This window comes from Lithobates pipiens, unplaced genomic scaffold (genome assembly GCF_037356315.1).
Source record: "Lithobates pipiens isolate NorthernLeopardFrog02 unplaced genomic scaffold, aLitPip1_a1.2 Scaffold_18, whole genome shotgun sequence".
Lineage (NCBI taxonomy): Eukaryota > Metazoa > Chordata > Amphibia > Anura > Ranidae > Lithobates > Lithobates pipiens.
The window spans coordinates 417,061,967-417,085,231 of NW_027507758.1; the positions used below are offsets into that span (position 1 = coordinate 417,061,967).

A 23,265-nucleotide genomic window follows, 5' to 3' on the forward strand; every position below is an offset into this window, starting at 1 on the left:
AAATCTTTTCTGGATTGATCAAACTGCTATAAATTTCTCATTCTATTTGTTCATGTACTGGAAATGTCTTTTTTTGATTTAGCAGGTCTCTTTGTACACAAAGATTTGGGCGGCACAACCTAAAAGATGCATTAAAGATGGTGCAGCCATTAGACCATACAAACAGAACAAAATATTACAGTGCACACATGCAAAAAATGATATTTAACTTCAGCGAGGCATTTAACAAACATATGATACTTACCTCCACTGTGCAGCTCGTTTTGCACAGTGGCACCAATCATCCGCTTCTGGGGTCTCCCAGTGGCTCTCGCGGCTCATACCCCGCATCAGATAACCCCCTAGGAGAAGCGATCTCCCGAGGAGGTTACCTTGCGGGCACGCTTGAGTCCAGCATTTGCATCCACAGACACGAATGCCAGACTCGGCCCCATCCCCCATGCTATTGGATTTGATTGACAGCAGCGGGAACCAATGGCTGCGCTGCTATCAATCTATCCAATCAAGAGTCGGGACCCCGTGGAGAGAGGGACAGCGTGTCCCTGCCGAGGAGATGAAGGGGCTCAGGTAAGTAAAACGAGGAGGCCGGTCACTGCCAGGTGGTTTTTCACCTTACTGCATCCGAAAAAAACACCAGGGTTTACAACCCATTTAAGCCCGAGTCAAAGCACCCCATTGTCAATGGGTCCTACGCTATCCTTAGATTGGAAGATCCTGTTTCTCTGAACCATGGGAGAAATACACCTCTATGTGTGAGAACTAAAGGACTCCTCCTATAATAATACAGGTGGACACTAATAAGAAGAAATGATGAGGGAGTGGGGTGCTCCAGCCCAAAGGATCTTCCATTCTATGGATAGTGTAGGACCCACTGATAATGGGGTACATTGACGCAGTAAGTGAGCTTAAGCCCCATATAGCCATATGGTGTGACCAAATCCCCATATTTTTTTTTTTTTTAAAACCTTCAGGTGTTTTAAATAGCCTTGCAGAAGTTAAATGTATTTATTGCATGTAATATTTTGTTCTCTTTGTACACAAATGGACATGGGGAGATTCAAGTGTAACAATGCCAAGGCTTTAGCCCACAACAAAAGTGAGGATGTCCACACTCACAAGCATATTATTTGAAGACATAACATCAGATACATAGAAGCCTGGCATTGAGAAATCTTCTGCTGCCTCTAACACTGTTACTGGGTCCTCTTCATTCTCTTCCAAGTCTGCCCCATATAGATTGGGCATATCGGCATCCAAATCAAGTAGAGATGGAGCCTAGAGTTTTTTTGAGCCCTGGACAGCGATGGTTGTATTAAAGCCATTGGTTGTCTGATGAATTCTGATGAACTGCAAAAGTGTCTGCCTTAGTCAGGAAGGCTGCTAGCTGTGTGCCTGTGAAAGAGTTAAAATTGGATGCAGAGACTGGTGTAAAAATCAGGTTCTGCTCCATTGAAAGAGAAGCCTCATCACTTTGAGACTGGGTGTTGTGCGAGACTTTGGTAGAGCTAATGATTCACTGAGTTTCTGCTGTAGCACCCATTTGCCTGGTTTCTGCCATTGCTATGTGTGAAGATGATCTCCTATGGGGTACTCATGGAGTATGGTGCAAAAATAGGGCAAGCAGGTCTGAGAAGTAATATGCAGCAACCCAGGACAGCACATCCAAAAAAATTCAATGAGGAAGAGCATATGATCATAATCAAGTTCCTGTTTCTCCAAGGGAAAGATGCGAAGCAGATCCATGATGAAATGTCACAAACTTTGGGCGACAGTGGCCCTTCATATGAAACAGTTAAACATTGGGTTATCAATTTTCAGACTGGCCATTTCGGTGTTGAAAGTGAGAAATTCAGTGGAAGGCTTGCTTCTGTCTCTGTGCCTGCAAATGTGAAAGCCATCCATGACATGATAATGGAGGACCACCAAATATCAGCCAAAAGTATTGCTACATATCTGGGAATATCATGTGAGAGAGTTGGTGCTATTATCCACGACTTGGAAATGAGAAAGCTTGCAGCAAAGTGGATACCAAAACATTTGCAGGAACAGAAACAGGGATTTTTAGTATTGAAGCAGTGTTCATTTCTTAATATTTAATGTTGGTAATCTATTCAGGTAAGATGTCATTTATAAAGATGTTATATATCACAACGGCTAAATCTGCGTTTGTAGTGCATGTTCAACCCTTAATACCATAAATAACAACATGTTATTAGATTTTTACTGCAGGAATACATAATGATTTTGGCAATTCTAGAGAAATGCTTAATACATTTTTATTTAAAGTGGTTGTAAATTCAGAAGGTTTTTTTTATCTTAATGCTATGCATTAAGATAAAAAAGCCTTCTGTGTGCAGAAGCTGCCACAGCACTACCCAATACTTACCTGAGCCCCATCTCTCTCCAGCGTTATCCACGAGTGCCTAAGCTGTCCGGGACTCTCCTCCTGATTGACTGAGACACAGCAACGGCACCATGGGCTCACGCTGCTGTCAAAGTCAGTTAACCAATCAGGAGAGAGAGGGAGCAGGGCCGAACCAGGGCTCCGTGTCCGAAGGGACACGGGGAGCTATGACTCGGCTCAGGTGCCCCCATAGCAAGCTGTACGTTTGTTATTTTTGGGAGGAAAAAAAAAAAACAAGACTTTACAATCACTATACCTAAACCCATTCGATTTTAGTTGACTAAATGTACTAGAGATTTTAGTCACGTAAAATAAGACAAACAATTCAGATGACTATAACGGCATTTTAGTCAAAAGACTATGACTAAAACTAAATGGAAATTTTACATCAAAATTAACACTGTGGTGAAGAGCTGATTGATCACCAGTGCCCTCGTAGTTCACCGAGAATTACAAGTCAGCCACAATAGCTGACGGTACTTGTAATCTATTAATTCTCAGGAAACTGAATGAATGACATGGCAATATGGGTGGAGCACTGTTTTTAAATTGTGACAGTGGGTTCAGGGAGAGGATATATTACACCCTAAATACAGGTGCAACATGTAACATATTCAAAAAAGTAAACTTAGCCCTTAAAGCGATTGTAAAGTCTTGTTTTAACATGTTATACTTACCTGCCCTGTGCAGTGGATTTGCACTGGGCAGCCCAGATACTCCTATTCTCGGGTCCCTCTTGTCGAGTGCCCCCACAGCAAGCAGCTTGCTATGGGGGCACCCCAGCCAAGTCACAGCTTCCTGTGTCCATTCAAACATGGAGCTGTGGCCCGGCCCCCTCTCTTTCCTGATTGACTGACAGCAGCAGGAGCCGATGACACCATTGCTGTGTCTCAGCCAATCAGGAGGGAGAGTCTTGGATGATCATGGATATCACTTGACAGAAATGGGGCTCGGGAAAGTATTAGGGGGTGCTGGGACGGCTGCAGCACACGGAAGGCTTTTTATCTTTTCTTTTGCATAGAATGTATTCAGATAAAAAACCTTCTGATTTTACAACTCAACAAATTTCAACTGCTCCCACCTATAACTGGCCTTTGCAGCAAGGAACACATGGAAGTGCAACACATGTAAACAAAACCGATGGCGCCACCCTTACATGTGCTCCTTGCTGCAAAGGCCTGTTATAGGTGGGGGCAGTGGCCATTTGTACTGTTGGAATACTTGTGAGGGGTGCACTGGACACTATTGTTGTCATTGTGCTATATGCTGGGTGTTCAGTGTACCTTTAAGGAGGGCTGGGCTCCCTCCAAGTTCACTTGCCCTCTGCCTATCCATTATAATGCATGTGCTTCTACTATGGAGGCTCTCAAAACTTTGCATTAGGACTGTAGGTAATATGGGGGTGCCGTGAAGTGGCTCTGCAGTTTGCGTATGCATTTTCAAATGTTTGCAAGCTAAACCCCTGTTTTTAACGCATACTGTTAGACAGGACAATTTGGTTGGTTGCAGGCTGGTCAGTAAGTTGAGCTCAGGATTTTCTTTGGTTTTATTCTATAAATATTAAATACTAAGTCTGTGTCCTGTAAAGCATGATGAACACAATACATGTATTTTAGTTCCTTATGCTGGCCCATACACAAGAGTTTTTTTTTTTTTTTCAATCGGTGGATTGAATGAAAGAGAAAGTGACTTGATTTCGCCATCCACAAATTTGATGTGGATAGGGGAATCCCTCCAACTGAGCTATTGTGTTCTGACAGCGGGGAGACTTCCTGCCATCAGACTATGCTGATCAGCACTGCCGGCTATAGGAAGAGAGAAAATGATTTTCAAGCAGGCTGGTTGTACACAAGTCGATCAATAGATCGACCTGCCCACACATGAACTGGCTGAATTTCGATCCATGTATGGCCAGCTTTAGTCCTGTCCATAAAAAAATACAGAAAATATTTACAAATTCATTATGCATTGTGAAAATTTTAAGTGCTTAGGCTACCCAAATTACAGCCAAATATATTACCTTGCTCCTGATGTTCTGGATGTACAGGTGGTGGATCGATTGGAATGATTGGCTCCTGCAAGTAATAAAACGGCATCTGACATTCTGCAAATATATGCTTTCTTCATTTGGACTTAAAGAACAGTAATATTTATCCATACTAACTAGACATTTGCTTATGATATACTGTATGCATTAAATGCAATTATTTTTAGAGTAAATTGTTTATGCACACACCCGACTATACAGAACAGTTCTACAGCATATCAAATCCAGGATGCCTCTAATGAAAACTTCATATATATATTCAAAATTAAAGCTTTGTTCACATTAATATGACAAATTATTCACATACAAATAACATGGTTTGTAGTAGTTCCCACTATAACAAATAACTGTTGGATTGACCTACAAATAAACAATTAATTCAAATGGTTGTCTGTGAAAGCCTCTTATGAGGGCTAAACAAACAAGGATCCATCAGTGAAATTGGCTAGTGAATATTTTATGAAAGCACCAAGCATAAAATTACCAATAAGCAAGGTATTAGCTTGTAATATCAGCAGAGCTAAATTAAAGCAATTATAGGCCCTGGCTGGTGCTCAGGGCACAAGCTTCAACTCTCTGCATTATTTCTGTGTGATCACCCACTAAAATAATCACATTCCTTAATTTCCTTCATTGTATACAAAGTATAAATATAATTGAAGTTTTGCTTTGGGCAATTGCAAGGTATTTATGTTCACTGAACATAAAACAAAACCTCCCACCAATCTTCTCTTCTTTCTTAATGAAGACAGCCAATATCATGTTGGCTATTCTGGAACTGGCAACTCCTAGCCAATTACTGAATGCCAAGTTCCATAGGCCAAATGCTGCAGAATAATGAGAGAAGGAGAGAAGGCAAGCTCAGGTGTTGCCAGTGCCGAAGAGCCTGTGTGATGCAGGCTATGAACATCATTTATATCTCTGCATTTTAGTGGACTGAATTAACATACTCTGCTGGATAAATCCTTGTTGTGGTTTTCAGCAAAATGCACCTTGCACTGTTACTGTGCCGAAAATAAAACACAGACGTGAGAATCCATCCTTCGGCCTGGTTTTTAAGTGATCAAACTGCTCGCTAACCAGCACTGAATACAGGGAAAAGAGGACCACACAAAATATACTGTAGTACTATCAAGTACTGTGATCTGTCAGCTTAACTTCATTGATACTGGAAGGTTCAGAATATAAAAGATCCAGTGCAGCATGGCTCAAACACATAGCCAGGGGTGCGCAAATCATATTGCCTAAAGCCCAGGACATGCCGTTCCGGGCACCAAGCAGGTGTGTTTTTTTTTTTTTATTTAAGGGCAAGCGGCAGGGTTAACTTTTTTTGTTTACCCCTTAAGTCGCCATAAAGCCCTTTTTCGCTTTTAAAAACCCCAGACATTCCTTATCAGAACAAGTTATTGTCATGAGGAATAAGTAGATTAGACCCTAATTTAGTCCCATGGACAAGCAGTTTCTAAAAAAAATTCCACAACCCTGACTTAGTCCAGGACACAGAGATGGGGTAAGAGAAGTCTTGCCCTACACAGATCGGGAATACCCCTGTACACAGTCATACAGATATTGAGGCTCCAGTCCCCAGAACCTATTCATACTGTGACGGTGCAAACTTCCCCTCCATAAAGCTTGCAGTCTTTTCATAACAGCACAGCTTTGGGACTCTCACAGACTTTTCCTCTCCTCCAGGAATGTGTACAGCCCCTGGATACTGTGTACACCCAATTCAGACTAAGCCATTCTTTGCCACCTGTAGCTGGATACCAATCAACTAACCAGCTATGCCACTGATAGCCCGCTCAACTCAGCTGTCCATACAGGGGAGGAGCTCACTTCTGCTAGGAACTCATCATTCTCTTTCAGCCTGGCTGTGCAGGTACAGTGACATCACTAGCCCTGTCAGGCACACAGTCCCGGCCGCTATATCGTTTTTTTGGGGTTTTTTCAATCACCGTGGCAACCAGGAATTGTCCAACCCTGGCCTAGGCTCTCCTGTGCCTACAGTCTCAAAGCCTGTAACTGTGAGTGTTATGGCTTTTGCCATGCACCTCCCTGCTTTTAATACATTATGGGAATCTATGCTTTCTCTGCTGTCTGAATAATAACCCACCAGTTATGAGATCATCAGTCATCAGGAGATGACTCCTCTACGTAGAATGCCATTTTGACAGAGACACAATGCAGAACAAGGCATGGTAAGCCACTGATGAAGAAAAGATCAGCAGCATGGAGAACACAGTCAAAACTAAATGACTAGCCCATTGTCTTTGGCAAACCATGTGATATGGCTTCACACATTTCAACCTCTGAACTATTTTTTTTTTTTTTCAAATAAACATTCTACGAGTGGGTAGATTACTACCATTCATATTATGGAGAATGGGGAGCAGACACCAACTACCTTTTCCTCTAGCCAAGAAATTATATGTATTTGCCAAAATAACAAAATTGCCATTTTCTCCCAGAATATTCAGCCAAGGGCGTCTGCTGCAACACACTGACAAAACTAATCTAACCCAATCCAGCAAAATACTGCCAGTGGTTTATGTATGCGTATAGATATCTCAAATATAGACCTATCTGCATTATGCTCATAAGCCACTGAATGGGCTGCTTCAACTGAAAGCTAATACAGTTAATCTAATAACCTGATGAAGAATAGAAAGAATATGGTCATGACATTTTTCTGTTTCATGTGACAAGTATTGTTACTTACAGCTATTGTATGTCGCCCACACTCAATGCTAACAAGCTTGTGGCATTTTTTATGAACCAACAGCTTACAATTGATACATTTATAACCTTGCCGTCCTAACCCCCATATCCGGTCGGTGCAGATGGCACAGTGCGCTCGCTAGAAAAAGAGAAAACACATGAAAACATTTAGTTTCAACAGACTGTCTGCATAAGACTCCTACACAGTCAGCTGTCTGCAGTGAATATAGGAAGAACAGACATAATGTCTACACAGTACAATTTCACTACACAGTATACAATAACATTTTAGGTGCCCAGAAACATAGATCTTTATACATGCACAACTTACTAAAGTAATTAAGATGTTATGAGTGTGCATGTGCTTATTTTAAACTGTAATATATGCAAAAAACACTGCTATTTCAGTAAAAGCATGGGTGCCAAACGTTAAACAATTTCCATCTACTATCTCATATACAAGTTACAGAAACAAAGTACGCCTCAGGCTGAATTTGTGAGAAAAAAAAAAAAACCTCTTTCAATCAAAATATGTATAACAGTCTAGCAATAGGTTGAGTATCTCCTGAAACAGCATCAAGAAGTAATACCCACTCTGTTAAACCTCTTCGCTTGGAATGTGTGACCATTTGCACAGTACAGCTTTCGCCACCTTCTTGCTCCACGTCTATAGATTGATTCTAATCATAAAAATAAAGTATAATCAGTTTTCTTCATATTCAATATAATTTTCAACATGTGAAATAGGGCAAGCACATGTTAGATGATATAGCATATGAAAGACTATAGTCCCTAAGGCATTGCCATGTATGCATAATCTGGCTGCTAAATAATCTTTGCTGCAAAGGATTGCCTTACAAACATACGTATTTCCATTGGCCAAATTAGCATTTTTTGTGCCTAATAGGGAAGGCGATAGATCAATCTGCAGACATCCCCAGCCTGTCTCATGAGAAAACAACAGTGATCAGGTGAGAAAATCCAACCAGACATGTGAACGCTCCTCGATCCACCTGTAAACACCTGGATCAAGCAAATATTTCTGTAAGCATGTTTATTTTTGAAGCTTGAAAAAACTCTAGGCTGTCAAAGTATTCATATAGCAGTGATTACAGTCCAAATATTAGACTGATGCTGTTCACTTACAGGTTGTAGTTTTATTTTCAGCTGTTTAAAAGAATACTAGGACAAGGAGTCTGTATAGCTATGTGATGTTGCTACAAAATTACAGGCAACAAGCAGACTATTAATGCAAAATTGGTTGTAGAAAGTGAATTATGCTCCCAACTTCCCTACCCTCTGAGGTAGTATAGACAAAAGTTTACATAAGGCCTATAACTGGTAAAAGATGAGTGGTCGGGCAACTGGTTTGTCAGACAAGACTAGTTAAGTGATTTTTTATTTGAGGCTGGAAAGACAAATAATCAGGACAGACAAGAGGACTGGACTGGCATCACATATGGGCGCGCAAACCATGGGTTACCTTAGAGGGGATCTCTAATCACTGTGCAAACACTACATTTAAAGGGTATGTAACTCCCAACAATGAGTTTCTCTTATCTGGTCTGTTAAAAAGATAAGTATGGGCTTTGGGGGAAAAAAAAATAATATTTCATTATATTCACCTAGGTGGATGCACCATTGATCTGATGCTGCATCTATCCCACGGCGGCTCTGCAGTGAGAACTGAGAGGTCAAGAAACACTGATTGCTCAGTTCTCCCCCTTCACTCTGAGCCAAAAGCTGGGACTGTCGGCCTCTGCTCTCTGCTCCTTCAGCTCTTACTTGAGTGCTGGGCTGTGAAGGGGGCGGAAGGAGCTGGCTCAGGCTCTCCGTGGATCGCTGAGAGGCTAAGCTATGTGCTAGTATAGACTTCTGGGTGGATCCCGAGCATATGGTCAGGATCTTTTCAGATCCTGGACCAGCTCTGTCACGTCATCCGACTGCGGGCTTTAGCCTGCTGATGGCTGAAAACAGGTCACAGGAGTACTTAATGAACGGCACCCTATGATCCATAAAAGTACAGCCAAAAAAAGCTTTGGCTATACTGGTCGTCCAAATATACCATTGGACATCATTTGGGATTTCCGTTTAAGAATTGCAAAAATACTTCTTGAAATAGCCAGAAATCTTGTGTGTGGATAACTTATTTTACTCTCTTTACAATCTACGCTGACCCTAATCATCCACAAGGTTTTCAGTTCTCTCCTAGGTGTACAGTATCACGCCCCTCCATGTTATTGGCAATATCATAGGTTCTATAGTCCTATTCTGATTCTCTTGATACAGTATGCTGAAGGAGGATTGTCATTCTAGGAGTGGAAATGCGTTATTGGCAGAAACCCCAGGTAAAAATAAAGAAAAAAGGCTTGAAAAATAAAGCATGTACTACCATAACATTCAAAGACTGCTGCAATACATTACATTTTTTGTTTTGGGTTTGGAAGCACAGTAACAATCTGTGTTAAAAACACACTTGAATAGGTCATACAGTCTTTGGGGTATGCTTAGTGGAAGTTAAATGCAGCACTAAATACTAAAGCTGAATTCATAAAACAAGATAAATTATTTCTGAATGGACCAATACAAAATGCACCCAGACATAATGTAGACATGGCACAAACATAAAGCAGATGCCAGTGTACGCAAAGGGACATGAATTAAAAAAAGTGACAATGTATGAATCTCGTGGGTGTTCCCGAAAGTCTAACAAGGTGGACTTATGGATAGATCCTCCACCAATGGCCACATAGTATCTGATATTATAGTTATTGGGTGATTGCATTCTCTATGATTTCAGGACAAAAAGTGATCTGGGAAATCTTAGCGGTTATCTGGGGAAATAAATGTGATATGTTCATTAATGTTTGAAATGTGATGCACCATGGGTACTGGAGAAAATGCAGAGGTCATTCCATTTTTCTTTATTTCAAAACGTATTTCCTTACTGTGTACTCCTAATTGAGATGATTGGAGATAATTAGAGATGTTTGTTTTGTTTACCTTGAGCCGGGGGAATGCCCAGAAGTTTTGTACCACTTAAAAGATAAGTAACTTTTTCTTTTAGGAATCATACTCGTCTGTCCACCGAGCGATCGAAAGCTGTAGATCGATCGGTTTTTCAGAGCTCCCAAAGTAGAGAGTGGTAGACTGTCGGCCACAGCTCTCTGCTCTGCCCCCTCCTCGCTCATTGGAGCAGCTTATCTGAGCCGGGTGTTAGTCCAGGCACCTGGCAAAGCCAGACTTTATTGCCGTGATAAAGTGGAGCCTAGACCGACTGCTGTGACATCAGCACAGAGCGGACTTCAGACCGCTACCTGCCAAAAACGTGTCACAGGAGTGAAAAACAAACTGCACTCCTGTGATCCATGGAAGTACAGCCAAACAAGCTTTGGCTGGACTTCTCCTTTAATACCAATAAAAAGTGACAATTTGATATTTTATAGGGAACATATTGAAATTCTAATTGTGCCTATGCATTACCCTGAAAGATTTTCCTTTTTGTCTGGAGAAGTGCAGTGTCCATTCTGTGCGCACAGCAGCTCTGTAGCTACAGCCACATGAATACATCAGCAGTGTGAGATTCTAATGCACTGTGCCCGTGACTGCTGGCCTCAGGAGACTCGTGAAAATCTTCACTTTTTGAAATCAGGCCCAATTTACTAAAATATTAAACTGTATTTTTAAAAGTAACCATTGTGATTTTAGCCTCCTGTGACTCCCTACATAACAGCACCAAGACGGGGAGTGGGAGCTATAGGACCCAATCTGTTCAGTGCACATTATGCTGACAGGTAAAGAGTGAAAAGGGAGCTGTTCTGACTCATTAAATGGTCTGCTGCACCTTTTATATTCAACCAGCAGGCTGGGGGGTGCGTCAAGTCCCGGATCACAAGAATCACTCAACATAATTAAATGTATTTCTGATGTGTATTTAAGTGCTTGCCTAAGGTTTAGCAGTATAGATTGGCATAAGTATCGATTGACACAATTTTTGGTCTGTCTTAACGTATTTTGCATCCCCTACTGACTGCAATGCTAAAAACAGGTTGCTAATGGCAACAGACACAGGGAGATATTTATAAAACAGTGACTGTGACTGTCACCAACCATTTACTGCATGCTATTCACCATCATTTAAAACTCATGCGCCAGAAAGATTCACATGCAGTGAATGCATGACAAAAGTCACATTCACCGATTTAGAAATATTCTCCAAAGTGTATAGTCTCCTCTAGCATAAATCAAACATGAGCTGTCTGACAAATGTTAGATGAATGAAAAAAGCTAGGCATCATCACTTTGCTCACGTTTGTATGTGTAAATAGCACAAAGCATACTTACTGTCTTCACCAAGGCAGGGCATTCCAGGCCTCTCAGGGGTACAAGGAAACACTGTAAACATAACATGGTGTTTATTCAGTTGTAATATCATTGCACAGATACTGGTACACGTATACGTAGCTCAATTCTCTGTAACACATATCTAAAAGTACCTAATAATTCCATATTATTGTCTTACAATTGCCTTAATTTCAAAGCTAATATTCTGTATTTCACACAAAACAGTTTCCTGTGACAAACCAACCGCTTGCTATCGATTAAAGAGACTGTGAATAAATATAGTTTTTGCTCACCGTGAATTAGGAGCTCAGAGTCTTTATTTAGCTCATATAATCGGAAAGCTTCTTCCAGCTCCAACTGTGAGGAAACAGTGCATGGATCTCCTGTTATTAAATACAGAGGGGGAAACACAATGAAAGATACAGCCAACCTATCAAAGACAATAGAAATTGGACTATTTACATATTTCACACACTAAAGCTCACGTATTCATAGCCACCACAATAATAGCTTTGTTTTTTTTCTGTGTTTTGCATGCAAAAGGGAGACCATGAGTTTTTAAAGTAGATCTAACCCTAATTAGATTAGTTTGCATCAACCACCGATTTGTTTTCACCAGTACTCCTTACTGCTAATCTCCTCTAGCCTCTTTCAGCCTCTCTGCACATCATTGCTCAGTACTGATTTACTGATAGTGACAGTGATGTACCATATCTGTGCAGCGCATGTTGTCACAGCCACTTTTAAGACATGGAGACATTTTTAATACATGGACCGAATTTCTTTGCGGCAACACAGACCGTGTTGACATGGGAATCCCTCCCCGCTGAGCCATTTGTGTTCTTCCTGCGGGGTGGGGAAAGCCGTCCCCTCCGGAAGAAGACAGTGATTATTGAGGCTATACCAGCCGCAAGCAATAAACGCATGCAAAATTTGGCAGGCTGATTGTATCCAAGTTGATCGATTCATCAACTTGGCACATTCAGCCTGCTCATACAAGATTCCAATATTGGACGGTTCCTGCTGAATCGGCTGTGATTCAGACTGCCTAGGGCCAGCCTTAGCTCATGTAACAGAGTGGCAATGCATTAACACCAGCTAGAAGATGGTCAACGCAATAACAGGAAAATCCTGAACAAAAAGCTACACAGGTTAGAAAACATTTCTGAAATTACGTTACAATGTTGGACATTTTAATGAACTTGTTTAGATCTGCTATGAAAAGTACAGGATCCAGGGTGCTATCCTGATCTATGCTTTACTAGAACACCTAATAGGTATGTACTTGATCTGGGTCAGTGATAGATGTGCACATTGAAATATTTTGTTTCGGAATTTCGCTTTAATCCAAAAAATAAATTTAGTTACTTTCGAAATTTGTTTTTATTTTGTTTTGTTAAAAAATGCATTTGTCCGAAAATCTGAAATAATTAAAAGGTCAAATTTGTCATTGAAGGCTTTTGGTGTCTGTCGAATGTTCTACGAAGATTCAATGGAATAGCTTGTAGGCAGAAAGTTCCACAGAGCAGCTAAACTGTACGACGCCGCAATCGTACATTTCCAGTCAAATGTTCCACCTACAAGCTATAGCAGAATGCTAATGTTGTATGACACTAGTAATAATTATATTTATTAATCAGTCAACCAACATTAGAATTCTTCTATAGCCTATGGATGGAGCATTTGACCATAAATGTCCACTCACAGCGACTGCTTCGTCGAATCTTCATGTGGAATCTTTTCTCTCGAATAATCTTGGACTGATAGAGTTAGGTTAGGCACAGTCAACCTTTTTTTGCTATTGTCTCTATAAATGTTGAATCTTTTCTCTCTATGTCAAATAATCTTGGACTAATAGAGCTAAGGTTAGGTACATTCGACCATAGGTTTGATAGTCACAGATTGCTATTGTCAGGGTCATGTCGAATCTCCTATCTATTGTCACAACGAACACAAAACTAAAGCATTTGTTTATGTTGGATCTTTCGGTTTTCGGATTCTGCACGTTCGTTAAAACGATAACGAAAATACCTGAAATTCAGTCGAAAATGCATTTGGAGAAAAAAGAATGCACATGTTTAGTCAGTGACTCCCAAAGTAGTAAAGGTTAGGATGACATGCTTAAGCGAGCAATATATTTTTTTCTTTTTTAGATCTACGTCTTAACACAGATGACAGCATCTTTCTCCTTATTTTCTTGGCCAACATGACCTTAGCAACTTGCCAGTTTTCTAATGTAAACAAATACCAGGTTTCGTATGCTGTTGGAAATTGACTAGGGTTCATTCACATGGGTGTAAAGCTCCATACAGTGGAAAGAACTGCTTGTTCATCTTTTGTACTAGCTTGTAGCTGTGGGCAGGCAGGCTATATAGGTCAGTGTTTCTCAACTCCAGTCCTCAAGGCACCCCAACAGGTCATGTTTTCAGGATTTCCCTCAGATGAAAGGGCTGTGGTAATTACTAAGGCAGTGAAACCGATCAAATGACCTGTGCAAAATAATGAAAATCCTAAAAACATGACCTGTTGGGTCGCCTTGAGGACTGGAGTTGAGAAACACTGATATAGGTGAATGGATAGACATCAGCTGTATGGAATCATTCCAATCTCCAAATTTGAAAGGTACGGATGCACAGCCCCCGACGCAGAGCCTGCACATCTGGGGCTGGGCACTTACCCCTGGCAAACTTGCACACAGCTACATGCCAGTACAAAAAAAAAAAGCAGTTCTTTACACTGTACAGGTATCTGCATCCATGTGAATGAGCCCTATAATCCAACTTGAGTCTTGTTCTTCGAGAATTAATTACCTTATAGTGATGGCTTTTTTTAAAGCTCTTTTGCTGCTTGTTAGGAATAGGTCAATATTTTTATGCCAATAGTCTAGGCATAGGTGTACTTAAGTAATATTAAAAATGGGACAATATGCACACACTGTAAAGGACTGGGCACCCAACATGTATTTTTTATTTTTCTGAGGATGTCAGAAGAATTTAAAACTATTCAAGTCATCCAGCTTTACCTGTTTACTGGCGTCATAACATAACTATATATCAGAAATGTATACTTGTGGTAACTAGAGGTAATGTTCACTTTTCACTTATGTCAGTGTGTAATAAATATTACTGAACGAGGTTAAAGGTTATCAAAACCAAAGAGCAAAAACGTTGCAGCTTTTCAGTGCTTAGATATGGTGGTTGCATTCATTTTCATTATTCAGGTCTGTAAACACAATCCGAAAATCGGACAACAGATCTTCTGACTTTTTTTGCTTAATAGTCGTAAGTAGAAATTGAATAGGTTACTAAAGTCACAAAAATTCTTGTACAACAGAAAAAATAAAAAAATAAATCAGAAGTGATGTCATTTGTTTGGATTGTATTTTTGGACAACAACTGTACTAACTAAACGAAAATCGTACGATCTGGTGTTGTACAAGGAAAATTTTTGTGCTTGTCCAATCTAATAATATCAGATTAATTGTTGTGATCGGCTGGCGAAAGCTGTGTATTAACGATCCGATTATCGTATGATCGCATCAAAAGCAGTATTTTTCGTCCGATTTTCGGATCGTGTGTACGGGCCATAAATCCATGTACACACTACAATATTTTTTTTGTACAACCCAGCGGGTTGAATGAAAAAAAAAAAACAAAAAAAACACGACAGCCAACATTAGTACAGCGATCTCCCCCGCTGAGCTGTTGTATTCTGACTGAGGGATGCGCCCGCACAGTCTGGCCTAGGATACAACCATGGCTTCCTCCATTGATGTAGCGGATTGATTCAGAGAGCATAGCCACCCAAGGACTGGAAGTGTGCCATTTGCAGGATTACCAGGTGAAAAAATAAAATTGATAACTACTGTACTCGTTTAGAGTCTAGCAAAGCACACAGAAGGGCATCTGTAGAAAAAAAGAATATTGTATAGCCATTCCTATAGTAAACATGTTAGGCTATAACTAAAGTATAGGGGCTCTATAGTTTTATTTATTTTTATGGAAGATTTTTTTTTTCTTACCTTCAATGATCCTTTAAAAAAAAAAAAAAAATGATATTGCAAACACACATTCTTACATCAGATTTTGTTTGCGTATCAATGCACTGGCTACCCTAGGGAAAGTGTGTGTGTGTGTGTGTGTGTGTGTGTGTGTGATCATAGTGAAAACAAGCAATGCATTTTATGCCTGCTTTGTTCTATTCTATTTAGCTGTACTGGGAAGAAAAAAAAAAAAAAAAAGAGCCAACCAGCAACAAACCAACTACTCTCAAATTTAAAGTGGAACTTTACCCCAAAAAAACTTAAGATGATAAAAAATAATGTTCTTTAGCAAAGCACAAATTTCACATAAATAATTATGACCAAAATTAGTGTGTGCTGTAAATTGCCTTAAGAATTGTTACTGACCATGAACAGCAGTAAATCTTTAGGCTGTTAGCAGCTCATCCTCTACAAATTCGGCACAGTGCCTAAAAATAGATAGCAACTGAGCAAGTGTGGAGCAGGGTGAGAGAGTGTATTACTGTATTTTAAATGGTATAGAAACTTATTTTTAACATTTTACATGGCCATACCTGACAAAGGGGTCAGTCTGAGGTGATCTAGCAAGTCTTTCTGACTAAAGTTCCACTTTAAAGTGGCTGTAAAGATGTTTTTTTTTATTGCCATGCATTCTATGCATGAAGATAAAAAAAAAAACTTCAGTATGCAGATCCCACTCCCCCCCCCCCCCCATACTTTCCAGAGCTGGATCCAGGGATGTGCTCGAGTGGCTGCTCTCCCTGGTCTCTGCCTCCTCATTGGCTGAGACCGTGGCTCCAGCTGCTATCAATCACAGCCAGTGAGCCAATGAGGAGAGAATGGGGGGCAGGGCCGAGCACCGTTATGTGTATAGTATATCTCTTCTGTCTGTTATTCTTAGAGTGGATTAAAAATTTTACTCCCCATTCAAATAGCTGATTATTTATATTTACCTCTGCATATAGAGATATTTAGGAATAAATTGCCTTTTTTTTTTAAAACTTATTAACTAAATTATACACCACACTTTTTTTTTTTTAAGGTTATTAACCAATTAATCAAAACAATATTTATGAAAATAAATATTTATGAAAAGAATTATTAGTTGCAGCCCTAGTAGGCTGAAATACGTAGTGGCTGTATGCTATTCTGAGAGGTACTGGTCTACAAGGCCATATGCCCTGAATGCAGACCTTGGGGCATGCCTCCCTGTATGCAAGTACCGCTCAGAATAGTGTACAACCGCTGTATATTTCAGCCTGCCATTGATTTTTTTTTTTTTTTTTTTTTTAAAGGCTGCTGGCAGCAGGCCTATAAAAAAATGGAAAACAGCAAAAATTATTAGTTTGCCATTTTATTAGGAGTTTTGCCTTTTCAGTTTAGTCGGAGGCTTGATGGCCTGCCTTCTCCACGACCTAGTCCACAGAAGAAGCTTGCACAACCGTATAGTCAGGCAATGACAGCTGATCACACGATCAAAACAAAAAGCACGGTGATCCCTTCTTTTTCTCCTCGCGCTGACAGCGGAGGAGGGGGAAAAAAAGCCAATCGCTGGCTCATCTTAACGGGACATTGGTCCTGAAACGGAAGAGGCAATTATGCCTCATTTAAGCCATATGAAAGTGCACACAAGTGCCACCTATCAATGCCCACCAGTGGTGCCAATCGGTGCCACCTAGAAGTCCTGCCTATCAGTGTAACCGATCAGTGCCCATCACTGCCACCCATCAGTGGCACCTCATTAGCGTACATCAATGACGGACAAAAATTACCCATTTTAAAATGTTATACCAAAATAAAATAAAAATGTTTTTTAATTTGGACTTTTTAATTTTTTTTTACAAAAAATAAATAAAAACGCACAGGTGATCAAATACCACCAAAAGAAAGCTCTATTTGGGGGAAAAAAATATATAAAAAGTTCATTTGGGTGTGGTATAACCGCACAAAAGTTCATTTGGGTGTGGTATAACCGCACATTTGTCTTTCAAAGTGCATCAGTGCTGAAAGCTGAAAATTGGTCTGGATAGGAGGGGGGCTTAAGTGCCCAGTAAGCAAGTGCTTAAAAACAGAAGAAAAAAAAATTACTTTAAAAAAACAGTCTGTTGCCATTTGCAAAGCTATGCATCTTGTGATTTTTCTAGATGCTCTTGCAGCAGGCACAGTGCAGGACCTAAATAATCTCTTGGCTTGACTTTCGCTGGCTGAAAACTTTCTTGAGCTTGCCCACTGTGCCCTGCCCGCTCCCTCTAATTTGACAACCTTGGATTAAAAAAATCAAAGTAGCCTGGTGGAAAATTGTCTGGTTTCAGCCTCTGTTCATCCATCAGATGCAGTCAATAGCTGTCAGGACACAATAGCCAAAGCAAAGAGATTTGTCCATCTGAACTGTATAGTGTAGATGGAGGAATATGTTCATTTTTTTTTCATTCAGCCTCAAAAAATGTTTTATCAGTGTATGACCAGATTTAGTATGTCATCGACATAAGGGGCAGAGAGCATCAATGCACAGAACTTTGTGACTCCTCCCACTCCGGTCTGTCTTTTTCTATTATTGTCAGCTGCATTTTTTTTTCTTTTAGCAAAGTATCTAGCAGCTTGTAAAAGAGCAAAAGACGAGGGTTTTGTCATCAAACTCTTGACAAAATTCCTGCGAGAAAAAAAAAACATCACTTCCTTAGACGATAGCACTGCCCTCATTACCTCCTTCCCTAATGCACAGAATGGATAATATGAAATACGGAGTATGCATAAGGTAACAAAGATTAGCATATACGCGTGTATGCTCAATATTAACCTTGCAATTAGAGCTGCACAAATCTGGCCAAAATGAGAATCACTAATTTTTTTGCTTAGAATAAAAAGATCACGATTCTTGCGGCGTAAAATCTTTCACATTATACAAAAAATAATTGGGCTAACTTTACTGGTTAGGTTTTTTTTTAAATTCTTATTCATTAACCACTTCTGCCCCGAAGAATTTACCACCTTCCTGACCAGAGCACTGCGTTACTTTAACTGACAATTGCGCGGTCGTGTGACGTTACACCCAAACAAAATTGATGTCCTTTTTTTTCCCCACAGAGCTTTCTTTTGGTGGTATTTGATCACCTCTGCGATTTTTATTTTTTGCGCTATAAAACAAAAAAAAATAGAGAGCAACAATTTTGAAAAGAAAAAGCATTATTTTTTGCTTTTTGCTATAATAAATATCCCCAAAAAATATATATAAAAAAAAATTCTCTCTCAGTTTAGGCCGATATGTAGTCCACATTTTTTTTTTATCAAAAATAAGCATATATTAATTGGTTTCCGCAAAAGTTATAGTGTCTACAAAATACGGGATAGATTTATGGCATTTTTATTATTCTTTTTTTTTTATTATTATTAGTAATGGCGGTGGCGATCTGTGATTTTTATCGTGACTGCGATATTATGCTGGACACATGGTACACTTAACACTATTTTGGGACATTATCATTTATACAGCAATCAGTGCCATAAAAATGCACTAATTCATTTGTACACTGGCAGTGAAGGGGTTAAACACTAGGTGGCGGTTAAGCGTGTCCTAGGGAGTGATTCTAACTGTGGGGTGGATGGACTACCACTGACATGACAGAGATCACTTCTCCCGATGACAAGAGGCAGATCCTCATCATGCCACTAAGCAGAACAGGAAAATTCCTTGTTCCCAAAAGGCATCTCCCCGTCGTTCTTCTCCGTGACACGATTGTGGGCCCCTGGCAGACATCGAGTCTGCGGGACCCGTGGGCATGTAGTACATGGCGGGAACATGTACCCGCCCACAATGGCGCATCTTGAAAAGGGGACGTATAGGTACCCCCATTTGCGCAGCTGTGCCATTGTGCCGACGTATATCATTGTGCACTAGTCAGCAAGCTGTTAAAGTGAATTTTTTTCCAATAAAAATTGCATTTGAATGACTGCTGCACATATACGGTGACATAAAATATTGCAACAACTACCATTTTATTCTCTAGGGTCTCTACTAAAAAAAAAAAATATGTATAATGTTTGGGGGTTCTAAGTAATTTTCTAGCAAAAAAATGTTTTAACTTGAAACCAACAAATGTCAGAAAAAGGTTTAGTGTTTAAGTGGTTAAACTTCCCTCATTTACACACCAAAGTGTATTCCTTTGATCTAAAGGACAAATCGTTACAATGTTTATACTCAAGTTCCACTGCTAAAGAATGTTGTGATTCTTGCCCAGTTTTTTTTTTTTTCTTTCTTTCTTTTGAAAGCTGTCGACTTTAGTAGAGCAGACAGAATTCTCTGCATTGAAAGAATCAGGAAATACTTTGTCAAGATTGCAACGGGGGAAAAAATTGCGCTAACGATTCCTAACGATTAATTGTGCAGCTCTACTTGCAATTTCAGTGTTTGCATTCAGAAATTGATAATTTTTTAAGTAAAACGAAAGTATCTATGTACACATAGACTAGGTTGACTGCCAACTGCGGGAAAACGTTCCTATCCTGAATGTGATTCTTCCTCGTTCAGGAGAGGTAGATTTAACCTCCCCTAACCACAGCGGCTTCTAAACTCTTGTTAAAGCCTGTGTGTACATGGACACATAGGCTTTTATGCAGTTGCGTTTAGGAACTTTGGCAAAAAAAAAAAAAAAAAAAAAGGGGGGCTAGGTTTATTAACCCTTATGCTGCCAGAGCAGTTTTAAAATGTTTTTTGTATACAGATTAAAAAAATTATGTGGTGCGATGTTGTGGTATCTGGCACCAAGCTGTCAGTAGCAGATCCTTTAAGTCCTGTAAATTGTAAGATGGTGCCTCCGTGAATTGGAATAGTTTTTACAGCACAGCCCACAGGTGCTCAATTGGATTGAGATCTGGAGAACTTTGAGGCCAAATACACAACTCAAACTTATTTTTGTGTTCATTCTTGAACCAGTTTTGCAGGGTGCATTATCTTGCTGAAAGAGACCACTGCCATCAAAGAACACCGTTTTCATGAAGTGGTGTACTCGGTCAGCAACAGGTGTATTAGGTAGGTGGTAAACAGGACAATGTAAATTAACAGTCACATGAATGGCAGGACTAAGGACCAGCAGAACATTGCCAAAAGTATCACACTGCTTCTACCGGCTTGCCTTCTTCCCATACTGCATCCTGAGGCCATCTCATCCCTAGGTAAGCATGCACGCACACACAGTCATCTATCTAAACAATGTAAAAGAAAATGTGATTCATTGGACCAGGCCACTTTCTTTCATTGCTTCATGGTCCAGTTCAGATGCTCACGTACTAGGGGTGTAACGGATCGTCACCGTCACCCTGTTCGGATCGGCACACGTGATACATGAAGCACTCCCCAGCCTCGACCTTAGGAAAGGCCACGGCTTCGGCCTAGCTCCAGAGTGGCGGCCATCTTTGTACACCCGGCGGCCGATTACAATGTGATCGCTCCATCAAAGGATGGAGCAATCACTTGTAAACAAACTGGCGTCATGTCATGACACTGGTTCCTCTCCCCCCTCTGTGTACTGATCTGTACAGTGGAGGGGAGAGATCGGATGACAGCAGCACTGTGGGCTGGATCTTTAGTGCCCACAGCACTGCTCTGTGACAATTGCAGCCACAGCCATCTCGCCATACTCTGCAATACCCAGCCATATTTGGCGATACCCAGCCGTACCCAGCCATACTCAGCCAACATTACAGTGGGGGAGCTGTATATTTCAGTTGGGGAGATTGTGGATAATTATATATATATATATATATATATTTATTCGGTGACAGGTTATCTTTAATGAGACATTAGGGATCCAATAGACCTCTGATGTTTCACCTGCCCTCCAATAAATGTAATGGAGTGAAGATCATGACACTAGTAAAAGGAAGGGGAGATCAGCGAAGGGACGCTGCTGGACTCCTTCCCCTCTGCTCTACTGGCAGCACCATTCTCATCACAAGTCAATGTGTTTTGGGGATCTAAAAACCACCTGAAATGCACTGGATTCTCTTTGGACTCTTGGTATCTGGGCCTCTTAGGCCCCTTTCACACGGGCGGAGCCCACCAGCAGATACGCCTGCTCAGCAAGGGATCTCTCTGCTGATCCCCGCTGAACAGGTGGATGAGAGGTCCATGACCGTTCCGCTGATACAGAGTGGACACAGACACGGCCTGCTGTCCTCTTAGGGCTGTCAGATGGAAATGAAACACCTGTCCATTTTCATCTGCCTGTCATGTGATCCGATCCCCATCCATCTGTTTTTAACGGACAGGATCAGATGTCAAACCGGTGTTAAACGGACACATGTCCGCTGACATCCACCGCTCCATAGAGAGCAATGGATGGTCTAATCGGGTCCGCCCGAAAAAATGACAGTGTGAAAGGGGCCTTAGCAGTGGTTTGGCGCTTCAATTTCCTTTTTGTTACATTACACTACAAGCCAAAGAGGAAATCCTTTGGAATGTAGAAGCTGCTTGCCAGGGAAACAGATTATTTACATCAACACTTTAGGATAGCAATACCAAGAAGCGCTAGTCCAGTGCTATTTTTCCACTTTCCTCAACTATCCCGCTCTGTCAGACAGGGCTGAACTGCGTGACAGAGTTTTGTAACTCTTTGAACTGGATGGACAAACATACAAAGTGTGTGTGTGTGTGTGTGTGTGTGTGTGTGTGTGTGTGTGTGTGTGTGTATTTTCTCTGTGTATTTAGCCATTAGCTTGATAATCAGCTTTAAATGAAATTAAAATGAGAGAAGTTTCTCTAACATGGGACCATTGGTAATTATAATATATGTATATTTATACAGACACTCGGTGCATCACCTGTTTTCAGAGTTTACTTTGGTAATTAATACGTTTATCACAGGGGGAACAACATGCTATTAATAAAAGATGCAAAATCTTGGCAGAAGGGACAGCTGGAATTCTTGGGAAAGGTGTATTCAGGAAAGAAAGAATACAAACACTAGCCAGATGGGACAAGACAATGAACAAACAATTGCACACTATACAGTTTGTTCACCTTTTTTTGTGCCAACGTTAGCTGTATAGGTTCTCTTATAAACAGTGGTGCATTATAAAGCTGCAGCCTGGGACCCTGACCTTGCACATAATGTTCACTACAAAAATGAAAATAAGCCCGGTGAGGCTTGAAGCATTATAATTAGTTGGTAAATGATTTATGATACGTTTTATCAGGTGAGAATACACCAGTGCAAAAAGAGGGGCCAACATCTACCTCACTATCTACCAAAGCTCATGATATATTTGGTTCCCCACTGCTATCAAATCACTACTTATAGAATCATACCATCACTTCAATAGCGAATGATAAAGGTGGCCAGATTCTAAAAGTTCTGTTAGAGAAAAGATGCAGATTCGTACCAATAACCTGAAAGATTAGGCTGTTCAGATAACTGGGCTGAAAAACAGGCCGTCTATAACTTTTAAGGCTGACGGACATGCCTGGATGATGCAAACATTTGGTTTTCATACATATGACCACTGCAAGATCCATGTGTGCTGTCTAAGTCATCTGCATCTGCCCATGAGGGCACGGATCACACTGGCATGCTTGCATAACAAAATCTGCTACAGCTCAAACCAAAACCCACAATGGCCCAAAATAATAAAAAGGATTGTCGGCAATCAGGAAGACATTCAAAAAATAGTATTCCTTTACTGAAAAGACATGTACATCGCTGTAAAAACAGCCTGCGCATTTATTTATTTTTTTAT

General features: G+C 40.5%; 1 protein-coding gene across 1 annotated transcript in view; it reads right to left on the reverse strand.

Annotated features, from left to right (window-relative positions):
• The window catches only part of PRKCI (protein kinase C iota), a 163,021-nt gene that overhangs the window by 67,862 nt on the left and 71,894 nt on the right, over positions 1 to 23,265 (reverse strand). Inside the window, exons 3-7 of the mRNA XM_077488002.1 lie at positions 11,807 to 11,896; positions 11,514 to 11,564; positions 7,764 to 7,849; positions 7,171 to 7,308; positions 4,425 to 4,479 (exon numbers count right to left, since the gene is read on the reverse strand). Of these exons, the coding sequence (XP_077344128.1) occupies positions 4,425 to 4,479; positions 7,171 to 7,308; positions 7,764 to 7,849; positions 11,514 to 11,564; positions 11,807 to 11,896 (420 nt within the window). The remainder of the gene's footprint in view (positions 1 to 4,424; positions 4,480 to 7,170; positions 7,309 to 7,763; positions 7,850 to 11,513; positions 11,565 to 11,806; positions 11,897 to 23,265) is intronic.